This window comes from Micropterus salmoides, unplaced genomic scaffold (genome assembly GCF_014851395.1).
Source record: "Micropterus salmoides isolate LMB-PRFRI ecotype aquatic unplaced genomic scaffold, ASM1485139v1 Ms_hic_scaffold_4, whole genome shotgun sequence".
Classification (NCBI taxonomy): domain Eukaryota; kingdom Metazoa; phylum Chordata; class Actinopteri; order Centrarchiformes; family Centrarchidae; genus Micropterus; species Micropterus salmoides.
The window spans coordinates 20,338,886-20,355,048 of NW_024043372.1; the positions used below are offsets into that span (position 1 = coordinate 20,338,886).

Consider the following 16,163-nt stretch of genomic DNA (forward strand, 5'->3'; position numbering starts at 1 on the left):
TCAATAATGAATGAGAGTTTTATATTAGCTGACACAAGGAAATAGAAGCGAGGGCTGATGTCTCCCTTGCTCTCTGTTTCTGTATGCCTCAGTTCTTTGGGTATTCTCTCAGTCAAAATGGCTCATTCTTGTCAAATGTGATGTTGTGACTCACCAGTTACCACCATTTCCTCTATGAGGACGACAATAGCCTAATTGAGACATAGCTGCAGCACAGTTATACCTGGGAGTCACAAACATTTCCACGCAGTGGTGTCGTACAAGTCTTGAGTGAAAAATAAAATCTACCTCGTCTTACCCGGGGATTGTTATATTGCAAAATCCTTGAGATTTACAGTCACTTGCTGTATTTTAAAAATTGGGAAAGTGACAAGGGGAAAGAAGGTTTCAGGGAGCACATTTCAGTTTATCTTTTTTATAGTGGGAGCATGACAAAGTGGACATTTGGAATAAAAATTTGTCAGACTGTCAAAGGAGCATATTTTAAGCGAAACTTCCAATTAGTCAGCAACTGACCGGCTGTTAAAAAAAACAACAACTTTGTTTCAGAAAGCCACCCACTCTTTATAATTTATGAGTTTTGATTTTGTCCCTCCCTAACTTTGAGGATGCACACACTGTGAGGTTTCAGTGTGAGTTTCAGTGCAAGCCAATACAATCGTTCATCTCAATTAGTCGGTGCAACAGGTATAAAAAGGCTGAATCTTCATTTTTCAATACAAGGCAGCAGAAAAAGGTTGGCTAGTGTACGTGTTGTTTTTATGATCATTTATATTTCTCTTGTAAATGTCTGTATCCAGTAAGAGTAAACATGGTATTTAATGAAAGCTATTTTTTTTTAAATCATGTTAATGTTGTTTTGTACATTGATTTGTTTATCACACAACTGATCAACTGAAAAATGTTTGCGAATAAAGTATATAGTACTGGGGAAGAGGTGTACAACATGTTAAACTTTGGATTTTATCACTAATAAGAGAATCATCTCTCCACTAGGGGTAGGTAAAGAATTTTTGAATAATCGTTAAATAATAATAAAAAAAATAGTTAATGCGACTATCTTCTTTTCTTAAAAAATATATTATCCTTTGTTTCAACCGCTGCCTGGTAGCCATATGGTCAGGTAGTGTAAAATGTGTGTGTGGCAGTTCAGTTCGGCTACACCACTGCGAGATGGGCTAAATACTCATCTGCAGCCTATTAGTGTTAAGGTTGTGTATTGTGTTCAAAATTAAGTTCCTGTTTAGAGTATGAACACCAACAGAACATCTTTCATCAACAGAGTGGTCTTCGAAGAATGGTCGAATAGTTCCCAGTGACTATCAAATAGTATTTCTGCTTCAAATGCCAGTCCCTACTCTAAACAGCTGCATGGTCTCTCCGATATATTTGTGAGTCAGTGCTCTAAACTCCTCTCATCTCTTGCTTCTGGGATGCGTGCCAGAGCTGACCTCTCTTTGCCTTATGGTATTTCACCCACTTCTATTACATTAACAGGCCTTGTCTTCCAGGCTTTACCATATTGATTCCTTGCCCCTTCCAGCAATCCTTTTTAAGAGAGAATAGACCGATGTCACAGCACAACCGTTTACGGCATGGGGGGTGGGGGGGCAAATAACAGGCGCTGTACAGCTCAGCTGTACAGCTCAGCTGAGATCAAGTAACACATACAGGATGTGGATTGTGGATGAGGGGATTGTGACACAGAAACAGTACTGTTCTTTCTTAAATCTAGATTAATCTATGATGTTCCTGCATTACATATTTCTGCAGTAGATTCTGTTCACTGATATGCATGTTATGAAATTATGTCAGCCAGATGGCATCTTAAAAGGAGGAGGTCCTGTGTGTTACCAGTGCTGGCCACTAAACAGCCACCCTGCTACATAACCCAGAGTTCCTGTTTAGTAGAGCACATAATCAGACTTTGCCACCAGCTGCAGCAGAATGTCTACACTTGCAGCACAGTAGTGCTCAGTACTGTTCTGCCACAGAGTGATACTTAAACAGTGGCGAGCATCCTGTGATAGGAAGTCACAAGGAGGAGGGGTTTTTTTCAGCGGTAAACCAGATTCATCCACAATTGTGACTGATAGTGATTGCATTCCTGCCTGAGCTGTGCTTGATCAGACCCTTTCCCCATGCTGCTGGCGATCCTGTGCTGCCTGTCAAAACACTCAGAGCTCTGGGTGCTATTGGAGAGCGGTGCCAGCGACATCTGACTCGTGCAGTCCCAAAAGAGCTGTCACTGCTGAGCCTGGAAATCCAACAGCTTGGCCCGTCAGCGTCTGACACTGCATTTCTACTGTCTCATCGGTGTGCCTCCCCCTCCCACAAAATACAACATACCTAAATACATATGTGCAGGCAAATACTCAAGACTGCAAAATCCTCCACAATACTTCATAACAGAAACTGAATACATCAGCAGCAGATATTATGGGTCGTTGTGACTATGTGCAGATTGCAGCTCGTCTGCAAAATGGCTAACATGAGAGGGTTGACTCCGAAGCGCATAATGTAAAGGGGAATGGCGTCAGTTTCTTCTATTACTCCCATCTCTCTTGACAGTAGTGAAAAGCACATAGGCTGTGGGAGGGAGTCGAGTCGGAGGTCAGTGCCAGTGTGAACTAACAACCACCCCTTACTGAGCCCCACACAGCATCCCGATCTTATCAGGCCTACAACCACTGAAAGGTCACTGCTGCCAATGGCCCACAGGCACAATATAGGTGGACAAGTAATCCCATATAAAATAAGACTGGCTAAAAGGAAGTTGCCATCTACGTTACTGAAGCTGAGGGCAGCACTGCAGCTAAATGGAGGTGACACTGTGTCAGTGTTAGCCAAGCTGACAGCAGGTTAAAGGTGATGGAGCAGAAGCAGGCGGGTAGTTAACAGCACAGCTGATGACAGATTCCCAGGTGGATGCTGGGACATTAGCAGCAGACAGCACACTCGGTCTCGCGGTTTCTTGTAGAGAACAAAGACTGGGCGGGCAGGGTTAGATTGGAGCTTGAAGGGAGCTGGAGGAGTCGAAGCAGCTGGTCTATATTTAGCTTTGCTGTGTGAATATGTGTGTCTGTATGTGTGTGTTCAAAAAGTGTGCAGGGTGAGAAAAAAACTTCTCTTGTGCGACTGTAGCAACACGCAAGGCATGCAAATTAGGAATGTAGGTGGTAAGAAAAAAATCTCTATCGCTCCATCTCACTTCTAACATCTTTATCAATTTACAGTATAAGCAAGTGTTTCTTCAGTCTAGTGTGGAGATTTGGTTGACTTTGTCTTGTTAAGCACGGACTTGCCCGGTAACGGGTAGGACGATCGATTTTCGCTCAAAATGCAAATGAGAAATCCATGTCTGATCCTAGTATTTTGTCACCCTATCCATACCACACATCTCCGTGAAGCTAGGAGGCCAGAACATCAAATCAACAATTTTTATCCATACCAAACACACATCAAACACCAAGTATCTAAATGAACTTATATCACAACATAAATCGCTCTGTAATCACTGTACATGGCTGCAGTTATTGCCATCAAGATATCTCTCATCTCATCCTACACCGCAGTCTGACCACTCTAAGGAAAGCTCAGCTCCAGCTCTGATCAGCTGTGTAACTCATATCACTCAAATCACTAAACTCACAGACCTATTGGCCGGATAATAATAACAACAAATGCAACCACTGACTTACTTTTGCAGTTTCCGCTCTTTTCTGTGTGTGAAAATATCTCCCTTGGTATTGCGCAGTCCTTGAGCTATTAGGTTTCCTTTCTCTCCTCAAAATGAAGGAGAGAAGAAGTGTTGCTTTGGAACAGACGGTCTTTATCGTGGTCTACTGCCTACACAGACATCCAATATATTAAACGATTCGTCTGTTCAATACGAAGAGAAACCTCACTTACAGCGAGGTAGGATGTTCTGTTCTCAAGTTGTGGGCCTGTAAAGCATGGGAGTGCTTTTGGTCACAGGTTTGTTGATCAATATTCACTGTTTTTATCAGTATTTCAATATTTTGGAAGTTTTATGTTATTTGGAACTTGAATGGACACAGTTACAGTTGATTCGTATTCCTTAGCTTCTGACCTATCAAAGGATATCAGAATTATGCATCTAGGCCTAATGGTTGAGGAGTTATTATTGATTCATTTTCGGTTTGTTATTTTAGGCGTTTTGTTTCTGGAAATAATCTCTGTTTCCAAGAGGTTAAAGCTTCGCTAATCGGTTATCTAATATCTAATATTATATTACTACCGTAAAACTTTGATTAATAGCCCGTGCTTTAATTTGGTAAAATCCCTGAATTGACCCTGCCTATATTTGGGACAGGCGTCCATATGGGACGGGCCTTTAATTCCTCTTGCACAAAACTGAAATAGGCTACTATGAAACAGTTTCTTTATTTCAAACAGATTATTACTTGTATAAAAATTATCCAATAAAATCAAATACACATCATTCATTTGATCTTGCTCCAACCGACAGCTTATGGACAGGATTCATAACTTGTATAACTTTTTATGAAAAGCTGTTTTGATTCTTTTGATCGGTGGACCCTAACAGACTAAAGGACTATAAATAATAACACATTTGGACTTAACAAGCGCACTTAAGGAGCACTTCAAAGGTAACGTGAGTGGGCACTTTTTTTTCTTTTTCATCTCTTGTACCATTCTGGTAACACTGGTAAATCTATATGAATTAGACTTTGGGGCCCGTTAAATGAACTGAACAATTGAACTGTGGAGAATCTAACCGATCTAACGATGTGTAGCATGTTTATATTGACATATTGATCATACATTTAACGATCTAAGCAGCTTAGAAGCTGCTAAAGTAGGCAACCCAGCGGGGTTTAAGAGGTTTTATAGGTTTTATAGGTTTTATCATCCACATAACTTATATAAAAACCAGACCAGGCGTTTCATGGAGATTTGAGTTTATTTGTCAGAATGCGTTCCCACAATAGTCCAGTAAACGGGGTCTGCAGCTATTTTAGACTCAGCTATTAATTGATGTTTTGTATGTGTATGTGAAAGGACTCGTTTAAGTGTATTTCAGCAAATTTTTCTGGTTTTATAGCCACTACCTTACCGTTTTTGTTTACTCTCACCAGCTTCATTTCCAAACACTACAGCTGATAAACCAACTGCATACTGTTGAACCTAGTGGAGAATTTAGCTGCAGAAGAGCGAGGTATTTCCCTCAGGAGTTGGGAGACACCAAAACAGGGATAAAAGCAGATTGAAAATTCATTCGTTTGTTCACCTGAAACAAGATTCCTGATAAAAGTTAATGTTGCTCCATGTCTGTATCTGTTAAAACAGGCAATTGTTCAGTATCACACTTACCTCATTAACTTTGTAAGGTGATCATATGTAGTGTTTACAGCTTGTTGCTCATCCCCCAACTGTCCCAATCCTGTGTGCAGTGAAGAGGCTCCATTACGCAATTACATCTGCTAAAGGCTAAAACCAGGAAGAGCCCAGGCCTCATTTCCCAACTAACATTTGCTGACAAGACAAATTAAAAAGGAAAAGCAGGGTTAGAGGGAAAGCTGATTTGAGTATGGTCTGTCAGTCTGGGGGAGCCCACAGGCCATGGTTTACAACTCTGTGGGGGGAAAGTCTCCAAAAGTGTTCATGTCTTACTTTGAGTGCCAGATTTAGGTAATTTGACACTTGAAATTAAAGAATAATTTTATTTAGTAAGGAGGCCACTGGTGCTAATAAATATCAGTGATTAGCATGATAATTCACTGGTTTGTAAGTATTTGCTGCATTACTTTTTCATGTACAAAATGAGCAGAATGCAGTCATAATGCAGTTCTATGCAGCTTTTTGAGCTACTTTTAGCCTACATTAAAATAATTGTTTTGGTTTTACTTTTATAAAGTTAGTTGTGACTGAGCTGCTCTCAGTAACCTCCTGAAGACAGTCTTTAACAGCACACAAGCTGATAGATCCACCAAACGGCAGGGATAGTTAGCAACTAGCTAGCTTGTGAACAATGTGGACCTGGAGCAAGGAAGGAACTACATTGGTCCCATTTATAACCTCATCTCTACAGACATTACTCAGTTATTTGGTTACATACTGTTTCAAATGCACATATTAGGGGGAAACCATTAGTTTTGTGATCTCAAAAATGGCCACAGTTTGACAGGTATGATAAAGAAATTTTTCCAGGTTGACGCCAACATTGAGGCCAACATTGAGGCCAACATTTCCAGCGAAGAAGACGAGAGCACGCTGTCTGACGTCTCACGTAGTGCTGATGTCACAAATGACGCTAACGTTTCACCCAGATAGACAACAACAGAGATAAATGAAGGGTGAATATTAGACTTTTGTTCGTCAGAAATCCAGACTCTAAATAACTGTCAATGTTGTTCCTTTTCTGCTGGATGTTAAAGCAGACAGCTATTTGCTGATACCAGTCCTAACAAGCGGGTAATATGGAAATTACTTTAAATCTGTTAGCTTTTTTGGAGTTATTCTGTCCCCTAGTGGCCAAACAGTGATTAATGCAGCATTAAGGGTATAGTAGGCTACTAATAGTATTGTTAAAGGTTCACTGTGTAATATCTAGTAGGATCTATTGACAGAAATGCATAAGAACCTGTTAATGTCATGCAGTGTCTGTTGTGCGCTGTTCAGAATGTGCTGTACTTTCAGCAAAATGTGTGTATAGCAAAGGCATTTTGGTTACAGGATTTGAGAGACGCAGAATATCTGTTCATTTGCTTGTTGTCTGCTTTTACTCTCTGTAGTTATATGACTGATTTCTGCCACAGCTGAACTATGCAGCCAGCTCGTGTTTTCAAACACACAACTCTTTTTATTTTAGAAAATGTTACCAATGGCTACATTGCAACACTGCTTTGCAATGTAGACACCCACCACATTTTCTGACACTTGTTTGGTCATGCTTGGTGTCACCGCAGCTAAATAACTGTGTAGCCATCAGGGAGTGGAACATGCACCGAGTCTGGCTGGCGCAGCCGCTGGCCATACCAGCCTAATCAGTCTGTTAGTCATTTCCAGGGGCTGACTCTTACTTCAGCATGAGACAGAAATAGACCAGTGCTTCCTTTCTACCATTTGGATGTAACTGCAAAATATGTAAATCCCTAGCGATAACAGCTAAAAAATGATGACCTCGGAATCCCAGCCAATCCATGAAAACATTTCATCAAATCCCAGCAGCCCTGAGCCATGCTGACTGGATTGTTGCATCTCTTCTTAAGTGAGGATTTTATCATTTAGTAGAGGGCAATATATGGATGTTGGTTGCTTACTGAGGAGACGACACATAAGTACAGTCTGACATATTCATTATACCAGCAAATGAAATGAGAGAGAAGTGCTCTTAAGAACAGCTGGAAAAGTGGGTGAAGTTAAATTTTGTACTATTCCTTTGTTCTCACGTAAGAATTATCAATTTAAAAAATAATATCCCTTTTCACAACAATCACCTGAATCCACATTTCCTTTTACCTCCTTGTAATTGTCCAAAAAAACTGTATTACACATGAAGCTGAAGCACACACACATTTCTGCAGCATAATATACATGCCTATATAAAGGTGTGTTGTTGAAGGTTCTTCAGTATCTCTGTATTACTCAGAGTGGGATCTGCTCAGGGAAATGGTATTATGTTCTGCGTGCAGATTTCTGACCCTATACTAACAGCTTTGCTGCCTGCACATGAACAAAAACTAGGTTAAGCATCTTCAAAGGCTTGGGAGGAAAAATGCACACTGGATTTAGAGGCTATGGTGATGTATTGCACCTCAGCATTAGGAGCATCTAACAAATGAACACTCTGCAGAACAAACCTTATATTGATCTTTGCCAACTGAGACATTTGAACAATATTGAACAATCTAATTTGTTTAACAGCACCTTATGCCATCTGCACAGATTTATGCCTTAGTGAAAGAAGGATGACACCGGGGGCCAAAGAAAATCAGCATTTTCAAACATACTGGCTTCCAAGAGGGAGGGTCCATTAGATCTAAATGAAATGAAGAGGTATGTTCTTTTTCAAGTATATATGTCGAACTCTGTGCCCTACTCCAAATCCTGTCGTGATAAGACTTTTAATCAAGCTCCTGAAGAAGGAATACATTAGTTCGGCCTTTCTATAGAGAGCAGTAAAGCAGTAAAGACAGCAAGGGAAGGAGAGTCTGGCACAAGCACCCCAGTGTCCACTATTATCCACCGGCAATCTCAACATATGTCCCCTACAATTAAGTATTGCTGGCCTGGTATCAGGAGATATATATTGAGAAGACTTATTTACTTTTAAAATATTTCTATTCTAGCCATAGACAACAATGACATGTGGTTGCAAATATTAATAAATAAACATACACCTAGAGTAATTAATCTAGTCTAAAAACTAGATTAAATGACACATGTGTGATCATTTTTTAGCATTTGTCTGATTAAACGTCACATTTCATGGATTATTTTGGCATATGTTGTCAATCTGGTGATTTTATGTCCATTATGTCACACAGTTATATAATACAATTTTATTCAGATAGACTAGAATACTGTGTTTTCACACTGAAGCCAAAGAGGCTCTTCAGACCATTTCCAGTTTTTCACAAGAATCTGGTACATTTGGTGAATTGTGAAAGGTGCTGTAAGTGCTAAAGTGATCAGAAAAGAGATTTCAGGTCCACATTTGGGGTTTGTCTGGGATTTTAGACTAACTCCAGGGTTGCATAAGTTCATTCCATTCAAGCTTATTACAAGTTTTGAATACGCTTAAAACGATGCCTCTTTCGACCCAAACATTATGAAAACTGAAACAATACTGTGCCGGGTGGCACATATTTGGTCCAGGCGTGAAAGACTTCTGAGACATAACACCTGTAGGCTTGAGATCTCACCTGACAGGCTTGATAAAGCAGCTGGTGCTCAAACTTCTTGATGCCGAGGATGTTCTGGAACATCTCGTACAGCTGGTCCTTGCTGAGGATCAGCTCAGAGGCCGCGCTGGCAGTCATGCGTTGCTGCGCCTTGCGTGGATCCTCGTCACCTCGGTAGATGGTGTCAAACTTGGCCATCCAGGAGCTGAGCACAGTCTCCTTGCTTAGACCGTCGATCTCCGGAAGGCTCCGCACGCGCTTCTCGATGTGCCTCTTGAACACTTCCCTGAAATCGTTGGCCGAGAAGCCGCCGCTCTGGACCATTTTAGCCACACGGTCACTCTTTAGGAACACCTACATCATGAAAGACCAATGTCACTAATTGCAGTTATGTAAAAGAAAAAGATCCATAAGAAACAAGTACTTTGTTATATATATTAAATGATTAGTAATGATTCAGTAGCTCAAGACTTATAAACAGACTCATATTCATAGTAGAGTACATAGCACAGGAATTGTGAAAAGCTTTTCTGTCTCAAACAGTAAATGTCTGCCTTCGTCAGCAAATGGAAAGTGTTTTTGTTCATTCTGAGTTGAAAATTCAGTGGCATATATGTAAGGTTGTGACTCAACACGGCCAAGGCTGCATTCTGTCTCCTGCTAATGACAGAATAACAGGGACAAAGAAAGGCGAGGCTATATTGTCACAGCATCAAGCAAAGTAACCATCAGAGCTTACTGCTTTGTCACTCTGACAATCACATTTTGTTCTTAGCATTCATTATGGCTAAAACATAGCAGCTACTGCTGAAACACTACAGTACGATGGTACATGGTACCCTCATCATTTGGTGTATGTATCAGAGGATAACAAAGGTTTGCAGGCTGAAATTAGTCAGTCAGTCTTTAGTTTTCCATCTTTACAACTGCAGAACCCAGCATTTATGAACATTTTTGCCAATCATTTCACAATCATCAGTCTCACCAAACACACTTCTTACATCTAGGGGGGAACCACAATAAGTGTTTCAGAACATTTCCCAGGATGTCGTGGTGTTCTCGTGTCCCACTCTCAGCCACACTAAGACATAGACATATCTCGACAGCCACAATCACAGGTCTTGTTGAAAAATATGTCTAAATGTATTCAGAAGAAGCGCAGACTCTTATCTATTGCCAGGTATAAGTATTGCTTCCCCACCTAAATGTCATATGGGACAACCAAAAACATTAGATATAATTATTATTCTAAAAATCTGTAATTTATGTCACGTTAACATGTTTGAAGCCGTCAACCTGCTCCTCATTTTATAAAAATGTGTTTCACTTATAGTTTGGTGAGACGCTGATGTTGGTTAGATAAGACGATTGTCTTTGCAGTATGCGAGTAAGCACTATACAAGACTGGATACATTGTGTAAATTTTCATCACCCTCCCATTTTTAAATTGTTGTTGTTCACATTAACATTAAATATCACATAGTAAACTAAATTCCTGGTCAATTGTCACATACTGGATAGGTCATCCTATAATTAACTTCCATGGCAGGCTATGTTATGTGTTTCCTGAGGGTTCCAACCTCGTACTTTTTCATAATGGCCATGCTTGTGTTTCTATCATGGATTTGGCATTTAACATATTCTGACATCTGCAATGCCTTTTGTACTGTATGCAGCGTAATAATAACTTTTTTCATCTTCTGATTGAATAGTGAGGTTGGAAAAGATGGCTGTGTCAGCCACATGCTCTGACTCATAATCTGTGCAGTAAAAAGCTTCAGCCACCATTTTACCACTCCTCAATACAGGCATTTTGAAATGGAATAGCAAGAAAACTGTGTAGCACCTTTTTGACTTTTTAGACTGAAAGCTGGTCATTACTGCCATAGGATATAATGCATATACAGTAACAAATACCGTACACCACATATGCCACAAAGTTGTTACATATATAAACAGACATTGAATATTCAGCAGCATTTTTACATTTCTTAAGTCTCCAAAAGTACACACATTTGAAAGCATCTGGTGCCTGAGTTTGGATAACAAAATGCTCAGACTGTGATTGTGCTGCTATGGTTATGTAGTGCTGGTACCTCATTGTAGCTCTGCACAGCATTGATGAATGCCTCATCAGCCACAATTTGTGTGTCTCCATTGAGGAAGGCCTGGAAACGATCCTTGGTCTGCTGAAGCTGCTGCTTGGTGATCTGTTGAAGCAAGGGCACACAAAGGGCACGTCAATGTAAAATGCAGGACATGAAAATGTGTCAAAACAAGCAGACAAAATTACTTTAAACAACAATAATATCCAACAATTTTTTGGTCTTAACTTAAAGCCCAAAAATTCTTGCCCCCAGGGACCTCCTCAAGCTCCTCCTGGGGGAACACTATGCACTCCCAGGCCAGCTCGGAGATGTAATCCCCGTATTGTTTCATGTCATGTTCGAAACACCTTTAAAGGAAGGCATCCAGGAAGCTTTCTCAGTAAGTGCCTAAACCACATTAACTGACTCATGTCAATGTGATGGAGCAGCAGCTCAAAAACAAGGCCCTCCTAAATCTCTGAGCTCCTTATGCCATCACATGGAGTGAAACCAGGAACCTAGTGTATCCACAGTCTCATTGTTTCAGTTACTACCCACAGATTATGACTGCAGGTGAGAGTGAGAACCAAGATTTCTAACTGCTAAATTGAGAGATTTGCTTTTCAACTCAACTGTGTCTTTACTGCTTACATAGTGATACAGAACCTGCATTATTGCAGCCAGTGCCCCTGAACGGCAGTCAATCCTACAGTTCTTATTACAGTCGCTCATGAATAAAACCCCTACCTGAATTCTTCCACTTGGATACTCCCCCTCCTAGCCTGAACCGAGCAATCCACCAACCCTGCAACACACTCAGTTGCAAACTGCTCCAGTGTGCATTGTAGGTCACAGTCCAGTGAAGCCAAAAGGACAACATCATCCGCAAATAGAAGAGACACCACCCTAATATCACCCAACTGGGCATACTCCAGGCCTCAACTGCATTTTGATATCATGTCCATGAATATAACTAACAGGAGAGGTGACAAGACACACCCTTGTCAAAACAATAAACGTTTCTAATGTAATGCTTTGAGTGTACAGTGAAGAAATCATTTATAACAACTGTAATAAAATAGAAAAGACTGGAGGGTTTTAAACCACATTTATTTTTAGTCACGAGGCTCCAGAGAGGTTATGTTGGTCTCACGGCTGGCCTCTCAACATCTAATCAATGATGTCCACATTTGTGTTTTTGAGTAAAATGTCTCAACAACATTTGGGTGGATTGAACATTTTTCACTATATTTTCTATTAGCATGCAACAATGTACCTTTTATGAAAATATTAAGCTAGAAGTTGTGTTGCACGTGTGATGTTTTCTCCATCTCTCTCCCTTTGTTTTCACTTTCCATCCTCACTCAGGTCTAGATGTCCTTGGATTAATTTCACACATGGTAACTGAGTCAGTGACCTAATCATCAATGGACTGGACAATCTTCCTCTGACAACTGCTTTTCATCTACAGTTCAAGCTGTTGTGTATATCAAACAAGCACAAAGACCTGCTGGTAACGTGTGTGTGTGTGTGTGTGTGTGTGTGTGTGTGTGTGTGTCTGCATGCGTTCAGTCGCACATTGCAAGTGACAGACTGTGGTGTAGGAGTGAGATGGAAAAGTACCACATATCATGTGCAATCTCAACGCCATCTGCGTGTCCATCGTACTACTCCAACCCCTCTTCAGTAATGTTCAGGAAATTATATGTAACATTAAATTACTCTGTCAGAGCCAATGTGAAAGTGCCAGTTTGGTCTAATAAGAAAGATTTACAAATGTGCATACGAATACAAACACATAAAATCTCCCGAAAGATGACCTCTCCATCACTGCCAATAAGAATAATACAAACTCAAAGCCGAACAAATCATATCATCAAAAAGGCCGCTCCTACTTCATCCAGTTCACCATCTCACAATCTCAGGATGATATACCACTTAATGTCCAAACGTAAAACATCCACTTACAACACAGAACGACACATCAACAACACCGGCTTCAACTTGTGCTTCTGCTTCAAGGTTTCAGGTTTATTTATTTTTGCCACAGCTAGATGTGCGATTAAAGAGAAAGTGTGGACTATCGCTGCTATGTTTTAATAGACCACGGTGTTCAAGGAACATCCTGAGGCAAGATTTTAATGTTAACACCAGAATGCAAATCAGTATGTTCTATGGAGACTCTCTGAGGTTGAAGTGGACATACTCATCCATTTCTGGAAGTGAGAGGGTGAGGATGAATACATCAAACAGTTTTCACTTTCTATTGTCTTTCCTCATAATGTACATTGTAATATCGTACATAATACTAGCATTAATTTATGAGACTCCTTCATTCCTTTTTCTCATGGGAACACGTTTCTTATTGAATTCAGAAATACTGTTTTCTATGCAGGAATTTTATGTAGGGTAGACATTTTAATTAAAAGGGATGAATGAAAAATGCTAAAGTGTGGGCATGCTGAGTGATGAGCTACAATCAGTTCAACGACAGGGAAAGCAATGAGCATGACTGTAGCATGAATACTGTGTGAGACACTTAGGTAGGAGATGGACTGAGATGGTTTCTGTTGAAGGGCTGCTGGTCTTTTGAGAAAAGGTACAAAAACAGACTTGAACCAAGCAGACTGAAACGTTTCAGAGCACTTCAGCCACTAGACCTGAGGTCACTCTACTGTAGCTTTCTTGAATACAACCCTGGTACATAGCAACACCTTCACTGTGTCCAAGTTAAAGTGTCCAAAAGCAACTGTAAACAAAATAGATCTATGATAAGTTTCATTGAATTCTGTTGATGAGACATAGTGAAAAAAATAATTGATTAGTTGATAGACAGAATATTAATAATCAACTTAACTGACAACTGATCAACTGTTTCAGTCATTTTTTAAGCAAACGCCTTCAGCCTCTAAAATGTGAGGATTTGATGGATTAAACTAAATATATTTGGGTTTTGATGAATAAAACAAACAATCTAAAGACATCGTTGTGAAGTCTGGAAAATGATCATTGGAATTTTTCACTATTTTCTGACATATTTAGACAAAACAATCAAGAAAATAATTGGAGCATTAATCGACAGTTTATTTAGTCGTTAGTTGCATCCCTGGGTGTAATCCAAGTGGCCAAGGACAGAGTGGCCTCTATTAGTCTTAGACATAAACTTCAAATTCCCTTTTCACATATAGCTGTAGAAGAAATATTACAATAAACTCTAGGAGATTAGGTTGTGGCCGTCACCCAAACGCTGGCAGAACACATTTCTGTTTCACGATTTTGCGATGAAAGGTCAAAGCTAATAATACTTTTGCTTCTGCTGACAGTTTCTCTCGGCTGATCTGACTTTATGTGACAACACAGCAAGCTGCTAACTGTGTGTCTGTGTGTGTGTGTGTGCGCGTGTGTGTGTGTGTCAATTTGGAGAGCTGACACTGAAGTACACAGCAGTAAACCAGGTGAGATGCATGTCCACTCCTTCGCCAAAGAATAGTTCAGCTGTATAAACATTTATAACTTTCAGTTCTGCATGCTCTTCATTTCATTGCTAATTGGAGAACTGTGCTGATTAGTAAACAGGTTGATGGATGAGAGAAAAGGCCTCCATTTTCATCAGTATTGCCAGACTCCCAAGATACACTTTCCAGTTTTGCTCTTATTGATTCTCTCTCTGTGGCTCTTATCAAGATTGTGATTCATTGGCTTGCAATGAAGTGGGCAGTGACATTAATCACCCTTCACATATCAATAGAGTGGGGTATGCACATTGCATCGACTTGATGTACAGTAACTTCATTACAGTTGACTATGGATTTCAGTTTATACTTCGACCATGTGGCTGATACAATATTTGAGTCAAAGTGAAACATTTAACGACCTAAGAATCTTTAATTAATTTTTTTGTAGTTTAGGTCCCTTGAGGTTTATGTATCGATATATTTGCTTGATAAACAGATGGTGTAACATAAAGGAAAGGTTTGTCAGCTTCATTTATACATAATTTCAAATGCATCTTAAAGCGTATTGAGACCCTAACACAAGGTAATAAGTTAAAGCCCCACTGCATTCAGTGAATTTTCAATGAACTGAAAATGGATATCCCTACATACTGCTTTGACAATATGTGTTTGGTCCTTTCTGCCACCATGTTTTTATTTCAGTGGAGCGCAGGAGAAATTCTATAAAATTGGGATGAAACAATTATAAAGCTAATTTTGAACAGACAAGAAAAACAATGATCTGTGCAAATGGAAACTAAGGCATCAATAAAAGGGCAGTGTACTTATGAATTTAAAGGATGTTCCAATGATCAATTCCTACAATGTAATAGGGGGATCATTATGGGACCTCTAAACTGTAGAGACGATTGAGGGTCATAGCTTTGATTTTAATAATATTGAGGTCCAACATGAAGACCTGAATGTTGTTTCAAAGCCTTGACCACATTGCCAGGAACAAAACTGGTGGGTAAACATTGATTCCATTAATTATTTATTCATTGGTTGGCCTAAAATTAAAGGCATTTAAAATGCATTAGGCCTAACAATTATTACAAAGTTGTCTTATAGCGAACAAAGAACAATAGAGTGCTGCATATTTGTTCTGATTTTATACGTTTGGGTTCTTAGACCTAAAATGTGCTGATTACTTACTAACTATAAAATATCAAACATGTTAGAATGCCCAAATGTCTTTTATCTTTAGTCATTCATCTTTCTCCCTCCCTTTCCAATGACCGAGAGAGATGAGGTCCTATTCAAACATTCTCAAAATTCTATTTGTCATAGTATCGCTTTAAAGTGTTTAATCAACATGGCTTGTGAGGTATACAGTGTATCAACTGTCCTTGCAGTGCTGTGATGAGTGGAGTAATTAGCTAATTGAATGCAGTATATATTGTTGCTAGCGTAGTTCAGCGCAATACAGCCTGTGCTGACTCACACTTTATCTTCCTCTAGAAGTTACATAATGTTGAAAAGGAACGTTAAATTAAGGGGCTTTCCAAAATCAAATGGCTGCAAAATACTGTTTGCCTTTTGTAACGGCATGCAGGGGTAAATGCACTGGTAAATGATTCATAAAACAAATAGAGCAAAAGTATACATGTTAGTCTAAGGACTGAGGCAACAGCTAAATCTAAAAATGACACTAAAACATGCAATTTTATATATAATGAAGATACTAAACA

At 39.6% G+C, this 16,163-nt stretch overlaps 1 protein-coding gene across 13 annotated transcripts in view; it reads right to left on the minus strand.

Moving 5' to 3' along the window:
• Positions 1 to 16,163, minus strand: part of cadpsb (Ca2+-dependent activator protein for secretion b) — a 67,298-nt gene that overhangs the window by 41,262 nt on the left and 9,873 nt on the right. For all 13 annotated transcript variants that reach the window (XM_038697824.1, XM_038697819.1, XM_038697816.1 and 10 more), the window contains exons 2-3: positions 10,988 to 11,101; positions 8,913 to 9,245 (exon numbers count right to left, since the gene is read on the minus strand). In XM_038697824.1, coding sequence (XP_038553752.1) covers positions 8,913 to 9,245; positions 10,988 to 11,101 — 447 coding nt within the window. The remainder of the gene's footprint in view (positions 1 to 8,912; positions 9,246 to 10,987; positions 11,102 to 16,163) is intronic.